The 19,573-nt window shown below is 42.5% G+C and overlaps 3 protein-coding genes and 1 long non-coding RNA gene across 4 annotated transcripts; 2 read left to right on the plus strand and 2 right to left on the minus strand.

The window, feature by feature from the left end:
- Positions 1-1,950: 1,950 nt before the first annotated feature.
- On the minus strand, positions 1,951-3,749 carry LOC135624421 (bidirectional sugar transporter SWEET14-like). Its single transcript, XM_065128014.1, has 6 exons — positions 3,556-3,749; positions 3,257-3,293; positions 2,942-3,152; positions 2,674-2,835; positions 2,475-2,594; positions 1,951-2,368 (listed from the first exon to the last, which is right to left on the minus strand). Exons 1-6 carry the CDS (start codon positions 3,605-3,607, stop codon positions 2,087-2,089), a joined length of 864 nt encoding a protein of 287 aa, XP_064984086.1. The 5' UTR covers positions 3,608-3,749; the 3' UTR covers positions 1,951-2,086.
- Positions 3,750-6,727: 2,978 nt separating this feature from the next.
- LOC135624663 (glycerophosphodiester phosphodiesterase GDPD1, chloroplastic-like) lies at positions 6,728-9,193 on the plus strand. Its single transcript, XM_065128505.1, has 8 exons — positions 6,728-6,935; positions 7,024-7,196; positions 7,776-7,838; positions 7,933-8,016; positions 8,102-8,302; positions 8,397-8,492; positions 8,578-8,774; positions 8,868-9,193. Exons 1-8 carry the CDS (start codon positions 6,836-6,838, stop codon positions 9,082-9,084), a joined length of 1,131 nt encoding a protein of 376 aa, XP_064984577.1. The 5' UTR covers positions 6,728-6,835; the 3' UTR covers positions 9,085-9,193.
- A 424-nt stretch (positions 9,194-9,617) lies between these two features.
- On the minus strand, positions 9,618-12,651 carry LOC135624666 (uncharacterized). Its single transcript, XR_010491768.1, has 2 exons — positions 12,419-12,651; positions 9,618-10,070 (listed from the first exon to the last, which is right to left on the minus strand). It is a non-coding gene; the product is annotated as an uncharacterized LOC135624666 (long non-coding RNA).
- A 2,677-nt stretch (positions 12,652-15,328) lies between these two features.
- LOC135624664 (NAC domain-containing protein 83-like) lies at positions 15,329-16,815 on the plus strand. The gene is made up of 3 exons (XM_065128506.1): positions 15,329-15,748; positions 15,879-16,165; positions 16,312-16,815. The coding sequence occupies exons 1-3, from the start codon at positions 15,562-15,564 to the stop codon at positions 16,561-16,563; spliced, it is 726 nt and encodes a 241-aa protein (XP_064984578.1). The 5' UTR covers positions 15,329-15,561; the 3' UTR covers positions 16,564-16,815.
- The last annotated feature ends 2,758 nt before the right edge of the window (positions 16,816-19,573 follow it).

Here is a 19,573-nt window from a genome sequence, read left to right on the forward strand (position 1 = left end):
TTTGATGTTACTCTCAAGTTCTGTGTTTGATCTTCTTTTCTCTTTTCTGTTGTTGTATATATGTCCTACCTAGTCTGCATTGATTGAAGTGGGACAATGCAACACTGTGTACTGTTGACAGAGAAAATAATTTTGAGTTCTTCATTGATTAAAGATATATATATATATATATCAGATAATTTGAAGGTTGGAAATGGCAGAATGAGGAATCCTCCACCTCTTTACTTCTCCAAACTACCACACACACCGACAACAAACAAGTAATAAACAAAGAAGAGAAGAGAAGAGAAGAGAAGATTCAAATGGGTCGCAGAGGTGGGCTGCATTTGCATTCACATGGAGGCATAGTCCTTCGAGTTCAGTCATAGACGGTCATAACCTTCAGTCCATCGCAGGTGCAGAGAGAGAGAGAGAGTTGGGTGAGGGGGACAAACAACGCCCGCCAACTTCCTCCTCCGGTACGAAGCGGTTCTTTTGGGACATCCTTGTCGGAGTGTTAGGCCAATGGCGTGCCTCCACGCTACCCGATGCCGCCAGCTCGGCCGCCCCGGCGCACGCGCGATCCCATGGCGCGAATCTCCACAAGATTGTGTGTGGCCCAACGTCCAATCTCGGGGCTCCCTCCTTTTTCTCTTTGCCTCTCTGTAGTTACGTTCTCCAATTATTGTTCCTCGAAATTATTCACACAATTTAGTTTCTCAACAATGTTTATTATATACACTACAAACAAATACAGGAAATTAATTAGATGCGTATACGAAAACAAAAAAATGTGCGTAATTGTGGTACAACTTCGTATATTCCTCACCAAATGTGAAGTAGAAACGATTGAGGTACATTGATTGACCTTTATTTGGCTCATATGGCCTTGGAGATGTACCAATCTTTTATATCGTTCAGTATCACCAAAGTTGATACAAGTGCTTTCATATCTAAGTGTATCTTTTGGCTTCTACTAGGAAGGCTTTTTTCCTGTTTAAGATGCCTTTGGAGTAGGAAAGCAACCTAAGCTTTGACCATGGACCATTATGGACAAAGAACAATTGCATGCCCATGTCCTTTTATGTTGAGTCAACAATCTATTATAGTATAAGAAGACCTTTTGATTTACGCCATGGTTTTTCTGCTAGCCTTTTGATATGTCTGTTTCTTGTGCCCACCTTCCTAGTGGCTTTATTCTGATGCTGCTTTCTTCAAGAAAGTCAAGTGCCATGGAATTGGTTTCTCAGTTTTATTCTGATGTTGATTTTATCGATAAACAAAAACAATAATTAGTGTATTGAGTGCTATTGAACTTATGGTTATATCTTGATCGGTATCGTTGATCTAGTTTTCGATATTATTGTGCTCGAGAACTATACGCCCCTTACGACACACCGTAAAATTAGTGTGCTTGATGAAAATATATTAGAGTGACAATGAAAATATATTATGAATCAATAATATTATTTTCATGTTGATGTGATGGGTTTGGTATCAATAATATTATTCGCATGCGTCGAGTCTTGATTAATCGAAAATATTCACTATATCAAGTATTAATTAATTCGGTGCGGACCGATACTTGAAACCATGACTATGGGATAACTAAAAAATAGAGTCATGTAGCATCAGAATAGTAATTGAAGTAAAATATTTATATGACAGATCCTTCAGCTTTGCAGTCCGGCAGCTAAATTAGACGGGAGCAGTGTTGTGTTTCTCTTGCTTTCCTTGTGACTTCATATACTACTGTTTGGCCATTCATATATTGCGCATATTACAGAATCATTCATGTTTGGCTCCTCTTTATTTATGAGTGACCAATTAATTCATCATGTTATAGAATCATGGTTACACGTTATAAACCTACATATCCAACTCACCTGCGCCCACCTCACAATCTGCAACCAAACAAAAGTCTCGCAACTAAAACATGACGGTAGAGAAGCCAATGCAACAACACCTCATTAATTCGCAATAGACCAAAGTCAAGTAACCGAAAGAGATGACAGAGAGAACAAGCGAACATTTGTGTGGCTCTTCTTCAAACGTAGCTCCGTTCATTCCCTTCCATCCATCCATCCATCCAACAATTAATGGGCAGTCAGACCTCAACACTGTTCGCCTCATTCTCCCTTTGAGGAGCTGCCATGCCTCCCTTGGCCTCTTCTGCACCGCCCTGTTCTTGCACCGTGTCTTGATCATCGACTACCGGTGTGGCAGAGTCGATGGGATAGATCTCGGAGGCCTTCTCAGCACTAAGCTTCGCGATCGATATGATGTGCTCGGGCAGCTTGTGCTCGATGGCGACCCTGTTCTTGTCCCTGTAAGCTACGTAGAGCACCATTTGAAGGATCCCAAAGATGAATCCCACGACATTCGGCAGCTGATTCAGCAACGAGATAGGAAAAAGGACAACATGAGTGACTTCGTTCTGCAGAAAGACTGAGATGACAAAGCCAATACATACAAGTGAGTGTCTAAGTGATTACCCCAACGTAAATGTCTTTGGTCAGTAAACCGTACGCGAACCAGACGATGGCGCTCAACGTGAGGAAGAAAGACAGCGAGACGGGCATGAACTCGACGCTCTTTGTTCGCATCACAAGCCTCTGCACGAATCAAATCATGTATAGAGTCTACAAGTTGTATTCACCGTGATACTTTTTATCGAGATTATGTTGTGCTCACAATGACACTCAGGGGAGCCACAAAGACGCTCACGGAGAAGCTCACGCAGATCCATCCAAATGCCCCAACTCTTTTGGAGCCCTCTGCTAGCAGCAGCGTGAGAAGAAGAATCAACCCAAACATCCCCACGTTCACAAGCAGAACCAGTTTTGCGGTAAATATCTGCAATCCGAATGCAAACATATCGAGAGATAGACTCTAGACGTATAATATATACTCTTGCAAGCAATGGTCAAGAAAACTTGGACGTGAGCTACATTTTGTGCACCTTTGCCACCTTCGGTGCATACGTCAAGTATATGACTATGTATACTGTCTCGATAGCGCACCCGATCGAGTTGATGGTGATCAAAAGATATGCGTCGGTCTTGAGGAATGCGTAGCAGAACCATAACATGCAGCTGAACAGAGCAACGACATATGGCACCGATTGGAACCCTTCAGTGGATTTCCTTGTGTACATTCTATAGAATGTTGGCCTGCGGTTTTGAGTTCATCAGATAGTAGAGTAGCACAGTCACTGGAAAGCTTGAACGATCAAAGAAGTTGTGAAGGAAAGAAATATTAATGAGAGAGAGCTTACAGTGGCGCAAGAAACACCATGAGTGAGATGATGTTACCTGTTGGGACAGGATCAGGATGAGAAGCTGCGTTAGAAATCTCATCGGAGAGAATGAAGAATTAGAGACATTGATTTCCAAGACTCGAGCAGTGTAATATCATGCATGGACAATGATGTTTCAGAAAGGATTTGATAGTGACAACAAAGTGCACCATCTTCCTTGGACCTCAAAAGTCCTCCACCTCAGTGCAGGTGGTGAACCTTGAAGTTCATTGCAGACTCATGCAGGAGGAGAAAGAGAGGTTTCAGTGTTGATGTACCAAGGATGCCAATGGTGAATGCCCAAGGGTGGTCCAAGGAAAGCCCGGCCATCTCTCCCACCTCCTCAGAGAACAGTTTGCGTCGAGCACTTAAAGGAAGTAGAATCTTCCTCCTCCAAGTGCTCAGCGAGGGTCACGAGGGGGCTCGCCGACCTCCGAGGTCATGCGGGAGTGGTGATGGCTGAAGTAGGTGTGAGGTTGGATGCTTGGGGCTCTGAGGAGTGAGGAAGGTCCCATTTTAAAGGGGGAGTAGGGAGGCTTGATTAGCTTATTCTACATGAAACATGTAAATAATTGTTGTATGGTACTCTGAATCATGAAAGATACATAGATATGAACTCAGATGGGCTTCATGTTGGCATGCTGAAGCTTCTATTTACGTTACAACGAATGGGCATAAGCCATGATTGGGGTGGTGCCTTCATTTGCTTCGTGTGCACACTCCACAAAACCCTACTTTCCTCCTCCATGACTTGCGACTTCCACCATCTTTTCTTCCCCCAGTTTTCCTCTCTTTTGAATTGAATAATGTTGATTTCCTTTTCAGTTAACCAGCTCTAATTTTTCTGTCGTATACACCATGTAAAACTCCACTGGATACACCTGAAAGCCTATCTATCTCCAAATGTATTATCGTAAGGATTGCACATATATTCAAGATTAATAATTTATTTTAGACTCTGTTTTTTGGTCTTTCTCCTTTTTGCTTTTGTTCTCTTGTTTCAGGGGGAGTTCATTGGTGACCAATAGCTCGCTTATGGCGTTAGCACACATAGGCGGACGGCTTTCATGCTTTCCAAGTGTTGCTCTGTGCCGTTACAAAAGGGTAAGAAGGAGACAAGAACACAGACTTGTTCCTTTTTGTTCTCTTCTCTCTCTCTCTCTCTCTCTCTCTCTCTCTCTCTCTCTCAGCTTCATTACTTCTGATGCTTTAGTTTGTTGAATCTGAAAGCTAGCCGGAAACATGGATCTTAAAGAGACCATTCTGAATGAGCTAAGACCATCTTGATTTGGGTCACAGGCCCCTCACAATCCTTGCTGCACCCCATGTTATTGTCCAGAATGATCTGTTTTTGCCACACAATTTCTCATACAAGCAAGACACTCATTCCTACAAGAATATCAACTTGCTATAAGCTGAAATATGCATTAATATATTGGACAAGATGAATGTAACATTCAATATCATGACACTGGTCTTGTGCAAGGCTTACATCTTTGTTTACACCTTGGCCATTGTTTGTTGTCACAGATTGTTGAGAATTTGGAGCTTTGCAATCTTTCCTAACCATGAAATGTCTTCTTGTGGTATGCATGAAAGCATAGCATGTTCAGTGAACATTTGAGCTTCTTGCATGTGTTCTGATCTGTGTTTGCCAATGACATGTATGATTAATGCTAATCACAATACTACAATCGAATACTGACTGCACAATATTAGCTCTAATTTAAGATCTATAGTTGACGAGCAACATTAATTGGTTTCTTTGTGCATCACACACGTAATACAATTAAGTTCTGAAAACTTATGTTGGATTGTGAGGATTTAATGAGTGTAGTATTATTAGCTTTAACATGGTTAAAAGTATTTTAGGGATTAATACATAAAGAAAGATCAGATGCGTCACTTCCTTTCTCTCCAGTAGTCAGGACAATACAAGAGAAACAGTGGTGGATGTCTCACCACCTCCTCCTCCTCTACAACTTGTGACCCAACCAAAAAAGAACAGATATGGTAGAGTTCCTCAAGAATAGGTTTTGAAGGACCATACAAGTGACCTTTCCCTTTCTTCCAAACAGGAAACTACAAGTGTTCATGCAATGAACTAAAATCTCCTACCCGGTGCTGTCTTGGATGATGACCGACACCTTCTCAGTTACTTGGATGCCAAGTTTTGATTGAATGAAGTTAATATCTTAAGGAATCATCAGCTGCACTGTCTCACCAGCCAGCGGATGAGAGAAGCTACTAAGCAGCTTCTTTTCATATTCGTTTGAGGGATCCTATTACATTCGATTCACGTAATCTGCGTCAAGCAAACTTTTGCTTTGTCCTTCAATGGTGCTCAGCGAACCCGATGCTTTCTTTGTCATAGTTTTACCATGCCAGCCGAAGACAGAGCTTCACTGGATTCCCTTCATCTTCAACCTTCTCCTTTTCTTCCTCGGCATATGCTGCGTGTCTAACAGTTTAGCTAACTTGGTCTCGCCAACCTAAGTTGACCCTGATCGACCGGAATGGACCCTAATACGGCGGATTAATTTGACCGGGGAGATCCTGATATAGGAACAGCTGACGCCGACCGGGTCAATTCGGATCACAATTACGAGCGTATTCCGTCACCGTCGAAGCTCAACGTCTTTGCGTCTTTCTACAAGTTGGTCCGCGTCATTCTGACGTGCTGCGATCTGTCGATTTGTGTAGTCTCGTGTGGCCTCGTTCTCGAGGCTTCTCCACCACCTCATGGAACAAGGAAAAGGAGAGAAAGGTCGATCCCCTCGTCCGCGTCTGTGGGCTTTCAATGGCACATTAATCGTTGAGGTGTCATGCTTATCGCTATACTTAATTAAGTGCAGCTGGATCCCACTAAACTGTTGAGGAAAATTAAACTAATAATTGCTTAATCGCATCAGTAATCCAAGTTTAATTATTGGAACCCGACGCAACTTTAGGCGATCTACTAATAGGACGTCTTACCTGACAATGGAGCGTGTAACATGGTGAGTGATCCCTTTGCCTCTCCAATCGCGAATAGGGTGGGAAAGCGGGTCGGAGGATTTGGTCTCTTTTATTTAGAACATTAGCTTTTCCTTATGTTGGTTTGACGTGTCGGCTGACGATTTCTCTGCTTTGTTTCGTCTTTATCGCTAAATAAGACGGATGGATTAGGATTCGTCGGAGGACACGAGAGTTACGCGTCAGAACGCGATGGGAATATCTCCCCGGCATATTCCGATGCCTCCCCCGAACGGTCCGCACGCGTTCTCCGTTTCGTCCGTGACGGCATAAGCGACGGTATATGCTCTCCCACTTAAAAGAAATAATAGTAATCATATAAAAATTGAGCAAAAGATTCCGTCGTGGGAGGCCCGATGTGGGATATCCCAAGGCATTATCCTGTGAATACGGAATTCCGCGAATATTCCCACCCCGACTCGAACTCCCCCGTCGTGTTTTAAATCCCATCCCCGTTCGGCCTCCGCCCCTCGTCTCGTCTCGACTCGATCTCCGCTCCCAAAGCCCTCAATTCTGAATCCCTCCTAGTCCCATCGGATCTCCATGGCGCTCAAGGCCGTGCACGTCTCTGACGTCCCCTCGCTCGACCAGCTGCCGGAGGCCCCCGTCGTCGCCCTCTCCACCTCCTCCCGTCTCCACAAAGGTATTGGATGTCCCTTCCTTCTCCCTCCATCCCTACCTCTATTTTTTAAGTGGAAGCTTGAATGTTGATCGGTGATCTACCGGAGCAGGGGCGGGATGGGTGAACAAGGCGGAGAGGCTGGTGGTGATCGGGCACCGAGGGAAGGGGATGAACGCGCTGGCGTCGCCGGACCCGCGGCTGAGGGAGGTTAAGGAGAACTCGCTCCGCTCCTTCAACGAGGCCGCACGCTTCCCCATCGACTTCGTTGAGTTCGACGTCCAGGTATATTCAATTCTTACACCGACGCTAATGCCGTTAATGTTACCTTTTCCGGCCACTTCACGGCTCTCTTTTCGGTCGTTACTCAAGAAAACAGCAACCATTGGGTTTCTGGCTGTCCACAGTCTCCGTCCGCGGCGATCCGCGTCGGAGTGGCGGGGGGAGGACGCGGCGTCCGAGAACGCCGCGTTTGTTTCCTTGCCCGATTAGGTGCCGCGGTTTTGGGCGGATGGTTTTCACGTGATTTTGGCGTCGAAACCGGAGGCGGTGACGGAAAAGAATCGTTTTCTTTTTCGTGTGTCGTGGCATCCTACGAGCCGTTTGATTCCCCCTTGTTTCGTGTTTTGGTGTAGATGGATTATCTTTTTTTCTTTTTTTAATTATTTTTCTTTTTACATCCTCCGATGAGCACCAAAATTTAGCCGCTGAAGTCAACATCATCCTCGACCCCCTCGATGATTGACCCCACCGACTGGTTCTTGCATCTTACTCTTGGGCTAGGATGATGATGACTTTTCCTTTATGAATGGTTGAGCAAGAATTCTCACAAGAGTTTACCCTCGATGCAATCAATTCCTGTAGGTCACCAAAGATGGCTGCCCCATCATCTTCCATGACGATCTCATACTCACCGAAGACGAAGATGTAAGTCTCTTAAATCTCCATTTGTACGTAATCTCTACGGTGGCAATCAAATTGCTCAATGTAATGTTCATCTCTCATTGTTTCTTTATCACAGGGAAAGATTTCCGAGAAGCTTGTCACCCATCTTTCCTTGGAGGAGTTCCGTTCCTACGGCCCCCAAAGAGATCATCATACAAAGGTAATCACTATCAAGGCTGCGTCTTTTCATTCGGGCGATAGTTAGAATCAATGCTCATTATTTTTTGCTGTTGACTGGATTACAGGTGGGGAAACCATTGCTGAGGAAGGCAAAAGACGGGCGAATCCTGAACTGGGCCGTCAAAGCAGATGACTCGTTTTGCACGCTGCAAGAAGCATTCCAAGGTGTCGATCCCCGTGTCGGCTTCAACATCGAGCTAAAGTTCGTCGACGATGTCGTCTACGAAGAAGAAGAGCTCACTCGATCGCTTCGAGCGACCTTGCGAGTACGATGCACCACCACCTCATCTTCCAAGGGTTACACGTCCCTGTTGCATTTCGTGATCGGTGTTACTAATTCCTCTTTCCTTCGTTCTGCAGGTTGTCTACGAGTTCGCCAACGAGAGGTCAATCATCTTCTCGTCCTTCCAGCCCGACGCCGCACGACTAATTCGCAAACTCCAAAATGACTACCCTGTAAGCGGCTTTGATCTCAGCTAACGAAGAAGAGAGTGTAAGGCGTACGGGCTCCAATCTGATTTCTTGGCTGTCGTTGGCACAGGTGTTCTTCCTCACCAATGGAGGAACGCAGATCTACGGGGATGCAAGGAGAAACTCCTTGGATGAGGGAATCAAGCTCTGCTTGGCATACGGCTTGCAGGGATTAGTGTCCGAAGTCAAAGCCATCTTTATGAATCCAACAGCTATAGCCATAATCAAAGATTCCAAACTTGCCCTCCTAACATACGGACAACTGAAGTACGCCATTACCTGCACTCAGTTCCTTTAGCTACAGTATCTACCGTTCTGCTTTGTTGGTGTTGATCGATGACTTTTTCTCTGCGTTTGCAGCAACGTTCCCGAGGCAGTCTACATGCAGCACCTCATGGGGATCAACGGCGTGATCGTGGACTTGGTCCAAGATATCACTGAGGCTGTTTCGGAGTTCATCAGCCCGGACGCAGAAGATGCGGTCGAGGCAAAGGTGAAGGAGGCTTCGAGGCCCAAGTTTTCCCAGCATGAGCTTTCGTTTCTGTTGAGGCTCATACCTCAACTGGTACAACAATGACACTTACTGTCGTCTTCGTGTACGAGATTATGTAGAATTTTTTTCGATGTTCCCCTTCAGGGGTAATCGCTGTACACTAATTTGATATGGGCTCTCACTCTTTCTTCGATTTCCTTGGGATGAGAGTGTTCATCAATCAAACAATCTTCCTTTTCGTTAGTATATATATGTATATATATATATATATATATATATATATCCCACAAGGTTGTACGTATATATCCCAAACAACATTCACCATCGAATATTGGAATAACAATCAAATGTTTTTATTTTCCTTATCATCAATGGTAAAACGTTCATTTAGTGAAAATACCAAAGGCAAAGCTAAAACTCAGAATACGTTAAGTGTTCCAAAACATGAAATATAGCGGTAAGTGTTTTGCCTCTTTCCGAGAAACAAGTTTGGTATATGTATATGGGTTCGTATGGAGGATCTAATAGTTTTTAGCTTTGATTTAAGTGTATAAAATCCATGTACATTCACTCTTGGATTGGCTTAGAAGACTCAAGCAGAGGTCAGACACTTCACCTGCCAAAATGGCTGGTTCAAACCATTTATAAGTGTTGTTTGGCATGGATTGACAGTTCAAAGCAGCTTGTTTTCATATCATCGACTCTTCATCTATCAACATAGATGTGGATTGAATGATGAGATCCATCAACACAGATGGATCACTGATGCTGCTGATCCTCCTGAGCAAGCAACCTTAATGTTTTTTTATGGCCTCACATGAGAGAGAGAGATATATGCATATTAATTAAACTTGTATCCATGTGCTGCTTAGATCATGGGGAACGGTGGTAATAGATCCAGGAGCACCGGCAAATCCATTGACATAGCCGCTTTGTTTTGTCAAACAAGCAAGCACTTGCAGCTTTTGAACACCAAGGTCTTGGTAGGAAGACTTGAGATATCTGCTTTACTTCTCTGTCTTGTGCCTTATGAAAGGTTCCATGGTTGGATCCACCATTTGTTTGTCAACCTTTTAACCACGAGAAGGAAAAAAAATGAGGATGTTGATACCATATGATTATAAAAAGAAATTATCTGCAAGCTTGGGCGAAAGATAAATGCTCAAGTGGCCATATAATATATAGTAGTAAACTTTAGAAAATGAATTAAGATTTTGCCTGCAGAGACTGTCGAATGAACATCATGATAATTGATAACCTAGATTGCTGATCATGTTTTCAGTCACAACTAATCCTTTTCCTCATTTTGTGACAGGAAGCATAATTAAAGCAGAGTAGCAAATAAATTAGCTGAGAAGTATAAATAGAAGTTCATTAAATGTTAACATGGAACTATAAATGGAAAAAATAGCCATAATGAAAAATGATTGTGCTAACTGTATTTCAACGAATTGTCCCAATATCTAGCCTGGATGAGAAAGCAGTTCAAATATTCAGCTGTTGTTTCACCCATAAAGGATGTTGTTTTTCCGAATTCTTTTCCTGTATGAGGCTATCAATATGTTGACAATTTAGTAAACAAAACTCGGATCGGTGGCACCACCGATTCATGATATTTGTTGCAGGAAGCGATCAAAGTCTTGTTAATATTTGTTGCGGGAAGAATGTTACTGTTACTTGTCACTCGGATTGGTGGCACCACCGATGCATAATACTTGTTGCAGGAAGCGACCAAAGTTGGAGAAAAAGAGAACATATTTTGATACCCTTTGATTAATAAGAGAAAAAAATGTATGCTATGATTGGCCTGAGAATACTACTAGCTTTCCAGAATGATCCTATATGCTTATCCACAATCTTTAAGTAGCTCTTTCGTGTCCATCCACCTTGATTCCAGTTGAAGTCATCTCAGTGTTTTTAGGATCGCTTTTGTGATTCTCTGAGTGTACCTTTCCTTCATGAGTCAAGACACAAGGGCCTAACACTGGTGTTGTTTAACATGAAACACTGAAGAAAACTAGAAGCACAACATCAAATATAAATCAAGTTTTAAGTTATTCCGTAGATGCTTGCCTGCTTAAAATGATTGCCTATCTTGTTCGATGAAACTTATCCTTAAAAGCATCATGCAATTCAGAAATATTATCAGCAGAATATAGGGACATGATGTGATTTGTGGATGAAATTAGTCAAGCTTTGGAGGAGAGCAGACACGAGAGACATGTCCTGTAACTTGCAACACCAATCAGCATCATAAATTCTTTCTATCTTCCCTCACTATTCCCAATTTTATTTCTGTCTTATATCGTGGAAGAGAAGGATTCAACTTATGTTCCTAACTAAAGGATAACCCCGACATCCAACGTCACATTTCCATAGAAATCAGAATCCCAATCCGATAACCACAAGTCATCTTGGATGCCTCCCCAAAGGAGTAATCAAGAAAGTGAAAGCCATTAAAGTTGAGACTCAGAACCATGAAACGATAAAGACTTAAGGTAGCAGACAGTCTCTAGTTGATACAGGGAGTATCAACCTCTTCCGACAATGGAAGATCTGCTATCTCAGATTGCTTGGCTGATACAACAAATGCCCACATCATTCTAATTGATTCAACTACATGCTTGCTGACAGATGATGTCCATGATACCTTAACTTATTAGCATACGTAAACCACATATCTATGAAATTAGCATGCTTTTGGAATCCAGTAGTTTAAGTTCCTCCATATTCCATTTTAAGATTTAATCAAGATGGAAGCATGTAATGAAAAAAAAAGATTTATTTTAGATTGCTTGGCTGATACAACAAATGCCCACATCATTCTAATTGATTCAACTACATGCTTGCTGACAGATGATGTCCATGATACCTTAACTTATTGGCATACGTAAACCACATATCTATGAAATTAGCATGCTTTTGGAATCCAGTAGTTTAAGTTCCTCCATATTCCGTTTTAAGATTTAATCAAGATGGAAGCATGTAATGAAAAAAAAAGATTTATTTATTTTGTTCACCCTGTTTTGGGAGAAATCGGAGACTCTGATACTATTTAGGATTATAAAGCAAGAAGCCATCAGTAAATATGTTGCACCTGTAAACAATTCATGGTCTCTAGTGATCTTTAAATAGCTTGTTCTTCTCAGTAAACACTAGTAATCCATGCAATTTATGCACCACCTCAGGTTTAGTTTCCCTAACCTAATCCTAAGTTCATATATGTAGGGAAGCCCAGATTTGACTCCTTGGAACCCAAGAAATGCCCCACAAGAGCTAATTTTACTTGATTGCTTCAATTTGAGAAAAAGGAAGCATTAGGTACTGGTTTCTTTGTGAAGTACAAGTAACAAGAACAAGGAGGGTTTCTGAATCACGAATGCTCATCACCAATGGAGTTGTGCGAACCCTATTTTACCTTGTAAAGACCTTGTGGTCCTTTGTCCCACCATGTGCAACCCACCACCACCCGATACCACCCTCAATAGATGAGCTTGGGGTAGCTAACGGACATTCCACCACACATGGCTACCTTCTCTCCCTCGCTTCAATTCCAACCGATGAGTGGCATAGGAAACACACAAAGCAAGGCCAGGGCCAAGCAGAAGAAGAAAGATGACACAGAAAAGGACGGCATATTCCAAACCACAAAAGTATTACCTTTTTGACGCCCTCTCTTTCGCTCCCTCCCTCGAGCCCTCTTCGATCCCCGCACGCAAACGCCCTTGACCAGAAACAGATCATGATGATAAATCGGATACCATCTGATGAGAAGAAAACAACACCAGAAAAAGGAGATGTGAAAGAGAGAAAAAGACTGGGGAAGTAGATGGTATCGTATCATTGGCAAAGGAAAAGGAAAAACCAGCCGCATTTTGGCTAAGGGGAGCACATCTCCAGCAGCACTTTTTCTTCCATGTTTCCACATCGCAAGTGGGACATTACATGTCTCCTCTGCCTCCTTTTCATCCTCCCTCGCTCTCCTCTCTCTCTCTCTCTCTCTCTCTCTCTCGGGGCAAATGAAAAGGTTGCCTTCGCCCTACGGCAGCAGCCAAAGCCATGCAATGTCAATGCCGTAGTTTCCTCCATACACGCATGCGCTGCGGCATTGCATTGCCACAGCTTTTTGCTTGGAATTAATTGGCTTCACAGAATTGTTGATCTTTGAAGGCAATTACTTCTTCTTTTCGCTAAAGAATCCTACTAAGCCCATCGATTGGTCGATCAGAATAAATGGAAAGCATCCTTTCACGTTAGGTGGCAAATTTGTCATTTTGCTCCTTTCTTTGTCGGTGGTTTTGGACGCAAGTAGGCCCTCTTTCCCAACTAATTTTGCTTCGTGATTCGAAATCACGTCTGATCTCCGACGATGGACGGGAATGATTGGCGCTCCGGACCTGAGGGTAGTTCCGTCATAACAGGTCATCCCAAAGGTTTATTCACCCCGTTAGATCGTAAGCGTGACGCAAGCACGAGACGACTTTGACTCGCAGATCGTAAGGTTTATTGACAGATGTCCGTTAGATCGATTAGTGGAATGGGACCCACCAAAAAGGAGGAGAACTGCATTATTTATTCCCTTACCCTTTATTCTTAATTTAGCCTAAATATATTTAAATTCGTAATAATTAATCGATTAATTGATGGTGATAAATGATCAGAAGGCATCGATCATGGATTAATTGATCAGAAGGCTCTCATCGATTGCAATTTGAGTCACCGTTTACCCTCCATTTTTCTTTTTCCATAAATAAATTACATGTTGGACTTTACCATTTTAACAAATCATAAAACAAAACAGGTGATTTTTTTAGAAAATATTCATAGTTAAAGAAAAGCGTTTTTAACGTCTATTTGAAACAACTTAAAATTATTATTATTAGCATAAACAAAAAGCATCCTTATGACTTCTAATCTAGCCACAGAAGTGAATGTATTTTTGTAATCGATACCTTATTCTTGGTTAAAACATTTGACTACTAATCTAGCCTTGTTTCTAGCTACGATACCATATTCATCTTGCTTGTTTCTAAAGACCAATTTAGTACCAATAACTAAATGGTCATTTGACCTAGGAACAAGCTTCCACACCTCATTTCTCTCAAATTAATTTAACTTATATTGCATTGCGATAATCCATGAATCATCTTTTATGACTTCTTCAATATATTTAAGTTCAATTTGAGAGAGAAAAGCGGTGTTGGCACAAATATTTTTAAGAGAAGAAAGTGTTTGAACCCCCTTAGATATATCTCCTAGAAGTAGCTCCTTAGGATGAGTATCTACGTACTTCCAATCATTGGGTAAGGATGTTTCAGAAGTATATGCATCCAGATATCATATTTTAGATTTAGATTTGTTAATGTTAAGAGTCTATTTAGATTATTTATAGTAATTTTTTTATTATGATAGCCAAAACACCATAGCAAATTAACTTTTTATTTTTATTTGAGTGATGTTGCATATTAAATAATATTATAATATATCAAAATTATTTCTAGTATATTATAATACATATTAAACACTATAGCAAACTATTATTTTTTCAAAATAATTTGAAAAATTATTTGCTTTTAAGTATATTTTTTTTGTTTTTGGATCAAAACACTGCAATATGTAAAAAAAAAATAAAAATTGAGGAACAGTTCAAATATTTTTCAAATTAGATATAGTATTTGAAAACAAAAAATAAGAGTCACGTAAAATACCCAAAGAATATTTATTTGTAAGAAAAATCGACCTTCTGGAATATATAATAAATACATAGATAGATAAGTTTGCGTCCAACTTTCTCAGGTTCCATATCTCGCACGGCTCTCTCACGATCAATCACGTCATGCGACGAGTGAGGCCGGACATCGGTGTCTCCTCTCGACAAGATATAATCGATGCAACCACTGATCCAAATTTGCGTACAGAATTATTATTATTTTTTTCTTTTAAATCGGATAATTCTAAAAAGAAAAAAAGAAAAATCCCAGCACAAAAAGGACTTTTTTATTTGAATACGTATCGATAAATAAATTTATATTATAGGATAAGAAATCCAAATTTGAATGTCCAATAAGTGGATTCGATCATCAACGTAGTAATATTCTAAACATAAAAATCTGGACATCATCATCAGAGCATTATAAAATTCATGCATCGATGTGTGCTGGTAAATTCTCAGATGTGTGAATCGCCGTCACCAGACGTGTGTATATGGGTATAAAATGCGTCAAAGGTTTGAGTCCGGTTCACGCTACACAAGTCGTCGCGTTGTGGCCGCAACCTTTGCTATAAAAGACCTGCCACCGCCCCAGCTTCCTCCCTCACCTTCGACCCACGCCCCTTCCCCTCCCCGCCCCGGTTCCTTGGCCCCTCCCCGCCCTTCTCTTTCCCCCCTCCTCTTTCCTCTCTCTTTCTCGCTACAGAAGCAGAAAACCATGGATCGTTAGCTCCTTTTGATTCCACCCGTTTTGGACCCGCGGCTGTAGTCTCTAGCTCGAGAAATTAGAGGCCTCCTTGTTGTCGTCGTCGTCGTTGCTGTTTTCCTCTGCTTCCTGGTCCGTGTTTCATATGGATACGAAGCCGAGTGTTGTCGCCAGGCATGGAGTGCTGAGGCTCCCCCCTGGGTTCAGGTTCCACCCCACTGATGAGGAGCTGGTGGTGCAGTACCTCAGGACGAAGGTCTTCTCATGCCCATTGCCTGCCTCCATCATCCCTGACATCAATCTCTCAAACTTCGATCCATGGGATTTGCCAGGTTACTGCTACTACTACTACTACTACTGCTACTACTACTACTACTTCCCCTGTGTAACTTCCGAAAACCCCAACCATATCATGCTTTGGAGTGCCGATGAAGTGACACTAGTGATGATGGCAATGCTCAGGTGGGTGCGAAGAGGAGAGATACTTCTTCAATCTACGGGAGGCAAAGTACACGAAGGGGAGCCGATCGAACCGGGCGGCGAGATCCGGGTACTGGAAGGCCACGGGGAAGGACAAGCAGATCACGTCGTCTCGGTGCAGCCAGGTGGTCGGGATGAAGAAGGTTTTGGTGTTCTATCAGGGGAAGCCCCCAACCGGTACCAAGACGGATTGGATCATGCATGAGTACCGCCTCACCGGCCCTGACACCACAGCCTGCATCTTCCCCCAGAGAAAGAACTCATCTCAAGTAAGCTCCAAACTGTTGTTGATTTTGCTCTGCTTTGAGATCACTTCACTGTGAGTTACAGAGAATGTAATCACAAGCCTCTTTCGCAAATTGGCTTCATCAGTGTGGAATCTTTGCTGAACTCCATAATGCTTGTGATCATGCAGAGTTGTGTGGCCGTCCCAAGCGGAGACTGGGTTCTCTGTCGCATCTTTAAGAAGAAACGAGCTACCAAGATGGAGGCGGAGACCGACGACGGAGGCACGAATCATGGAGTTGGTTTCATCGACTTCATGGGGCAGCGAGATAGAGATCGGAGCCATTCTGCATCCTCCATATCTGAGACGAGCTGCGTCACCGAGCTCTCCTACGGAAGCAGCAGTGGAGAGGAAACCAGTTCCGGCACATCACTTCCGTAGTGAACAGGCCTGCCTAGAAACCCTCTGTATCAGTGTATCAAAACTTAGAGCCGCCTCCTTTTTTCCTCTCTCGGAAGCCAAAGTCCAAATAACCTTTGAGCTGAACTCTGGGAATTCTACTACTCTTCTTCTTCATCTCTTGTAAGCGTTCATCTTCAACAACTTAGACGCGAGAGAGCTTCATGGAGCAGCTGAACCAGTAGTTAATGTGCAACGAATGTTCGATCTTAATGAAATCACATGCTTCGGCTAGTCCCAATGTGTCTGTCCTCTTTGCTAGAACAATGAAGAGACAGGTTGCATCTTGCTTTTGAGCCCGGGTGGCTTGTGCCATCGAGAGACCCATGCTTTTACATGCACAAAAGAGGATCCAATGCTGCCAAAAGACAGGAACAAAAGCTGAACAATTCTTAAAGAGGAGGGCATGAATGCATTTGGTGTGCCAAAGAGATGAGATGCTACTGAGAAAAGAGGGTCTGAGCTAAGAGGCCAGTCAAAGGCATGGGGGTCCCCCCCCCCTCCTTGGCCAATAATATTAGCTCAGGGGTTTGCTTTGAAGTGGAGATCACATCAGAATGAGACCCATGATCGATCTGAATTCCAAGTTTGCAGGTGTAGACTAGAAACTGCTGCTGCACTCTAAAATTGTTACCAAGGACACAGGAAAGATGATGAGCTTAATAATGTGTTAGAACATGATGAAAGCTGATCTGCAACCACACTGACATGATACCCTAACCACGATTGCAGCAGGCATGGCATATCTAAATATATAGATGACTTACAAGCTTATATCACCCTTTTTTTAAGGCTCATATCAGTGTGTCAAGCTCACATGGTGGGAGGATAGCAGATAAGAACAAGGAGGCAGCCAACAACATAAAAGAAACAAGAAAGGTGAGCTAAATAAGAACACGGAGGGATCTAAAAACTACCGTAAGGTGCATAAATAATGGCTTACGTGATTGCCACGAAGCCAGCCGGCCGGGGTTTCTTGTGAGTGTGGCTTTGGGATCAACATCCAACTAAACCTTTGGGAGTTCGGTCGTTCACGACACAGCATGTGTTTCTTTTTGCCGTCCCCCAATTCAACGAAAGCTCTCTTGTCCCCCTCTCATCCTCTCTGTCCCTTTCCTTTCCTGTATTAATTATTAGCCCTGGGTGATCCGGTAAGGCAAGAACCCGATTCAGAATGCACTATGATGGGCATTAACGGGTCGGATCCTGCCGGAAGTCAACCCATTAGAACATCAGACAGGAGTGCGGCGTGGGATTGCTGTCTTCTTTGTTTGAGCTTCCAGATTCTTTGACCAGCCACCACCTGATGGGTTGGGGGGGAGGGGAATTTGAGCTGAACAAGGAACGCAGACATCATCACGCTGCATGTGTTCATCCTCAGGTTCAGGGTGGAAGGCACGGTGGTTTGACCAAGGAAGAGCTAATGGTGTGGTCACCCAGCATGCGTACAAGCAATTGTGAAAGACGTGCTCCTCCTCCCATGTAATCCAAGAAATAAGACAGAGAGCTTCTTAGTGAGATTAAATTGGTGCTAGTCTGTTCATGACCAAGTATGCGATTTCTTTTCCTTACCTTCTTCGCCAGCTGAAGAAAGAAACAAAGGTAAATCACTATAAACAACACGGGAATAATTTAAAGAGAACAAAAAAATAAATTGTAGTTGTTACTATGATAAGTTGAACTTTGATTTGGTTTGCGATATGAAAAATGATGATATGACATTTGATTGATAGTCCGATATCACCACGTAGATGACATAGGGTCGATATCTTGATTGATACTTCGACGTTATGACTAAGTCGAATAAACCGTTATTATCGTGGAAAGTAAGGTCTGCCATATCGAAGCGTACCGCCCGTACCAGGTGGTACGTACCGATCCGACAGGTTACCGATACGTGGATCACCCGGTATTGCTACAGTGCTACGGTACTATGCTGTGACACTGCCATAGTGCTACAGTACTATACTGTAGCACTGTTACATTATGAAAAAAATATAAAATTGTTCGATACGCCAGGGTGTACTGCTCGGTACGCCTTGATGTATCGCCCAGTACACCGGTACCATACCGTATCGAGCCCGGGTCGAAATGCCGATACGGTATGATACAACGAACCTTGGTGGAAAGGATAGAAGATAAGAAAAATTATTAAAGAAGAAGCTTGAAGCTTGAATGCATTAACATGTCCTCTCCTATTTATACAAATTAGAAGGGAGGATTTCTCTCAACAGAATAGAGGATTTCCAGAGATTTCTTCATATAGTTGGAGAAAGCTTATCTGCTATCATGCCCCTGCAAGATGGTGCTCTTGTCAAGGATACCAATCTTGGATCGATGCAAAGTAAACAGTTTACGATATTATAGTGATGCTACATCAAAGGAGGAAGATGCAGCGATACTATAGTAGAGGAGAAAACTACAATAAAAGTATAATAGAGGAGATAACTACAACAGAGAAGGAAGGTGCAGTAGAGGAGGTAGCTGCAACAGAGAAGGTAGCTGCAGCGATGCTATAATAGAAGAGAAAGTTGCACGAGGAGGAAGCTGTAGCGATTTGGTGGAGAAACCTGATTGATGCAGGCAACACCCGGAGGAGAAGAGGGAAGGAGCGGGCAAGGGTTAGAGAGACAAGGGATGTAAAAAATTATTGAGGAAGCTTAATTGAAGAATCTTGAAGCTTGAATACATTAACATGTCCCTCTCCTATTTATACAGATTAGGATGAAGGATTTCTCTCAACAAAACAGAGGATTTCTTCGTATAATTGAAAAAATCTTATCTACTATTAATTATATCTCAATTTGATATGATATTGTGATGATAATTAAAAACTTGAATGCAACGTGTAACTATTTTTCATAACTATCAACGATTATAACAGTAATGATCTAAGTGCATTCTATACACAAGGAATTTTCTGTAAATTCCTTCCAAATCCTTTGAACCCTAAATTAACTTTAAGTATTAGATAAATATTTTATCAAAAATA

This window comes from Musa acuminata, chromosome BXJ2-10 (genome assembly GCF_036884655.1).
Source record: "Musa acuminata AAA Group cultivar baxijiao chromosome BXJ2-10, Cavendish_Baxijiao_AAA, whole genome shotgun sequence".
In the NCBI taxonomy this organism is placed as follows: domain Eukaryota; kingdom Viridiplantae; phylum Streptophyta; class Magnoliopsida; order Zingiberales; family Musaceae; genus Musa; species Musa acuminata.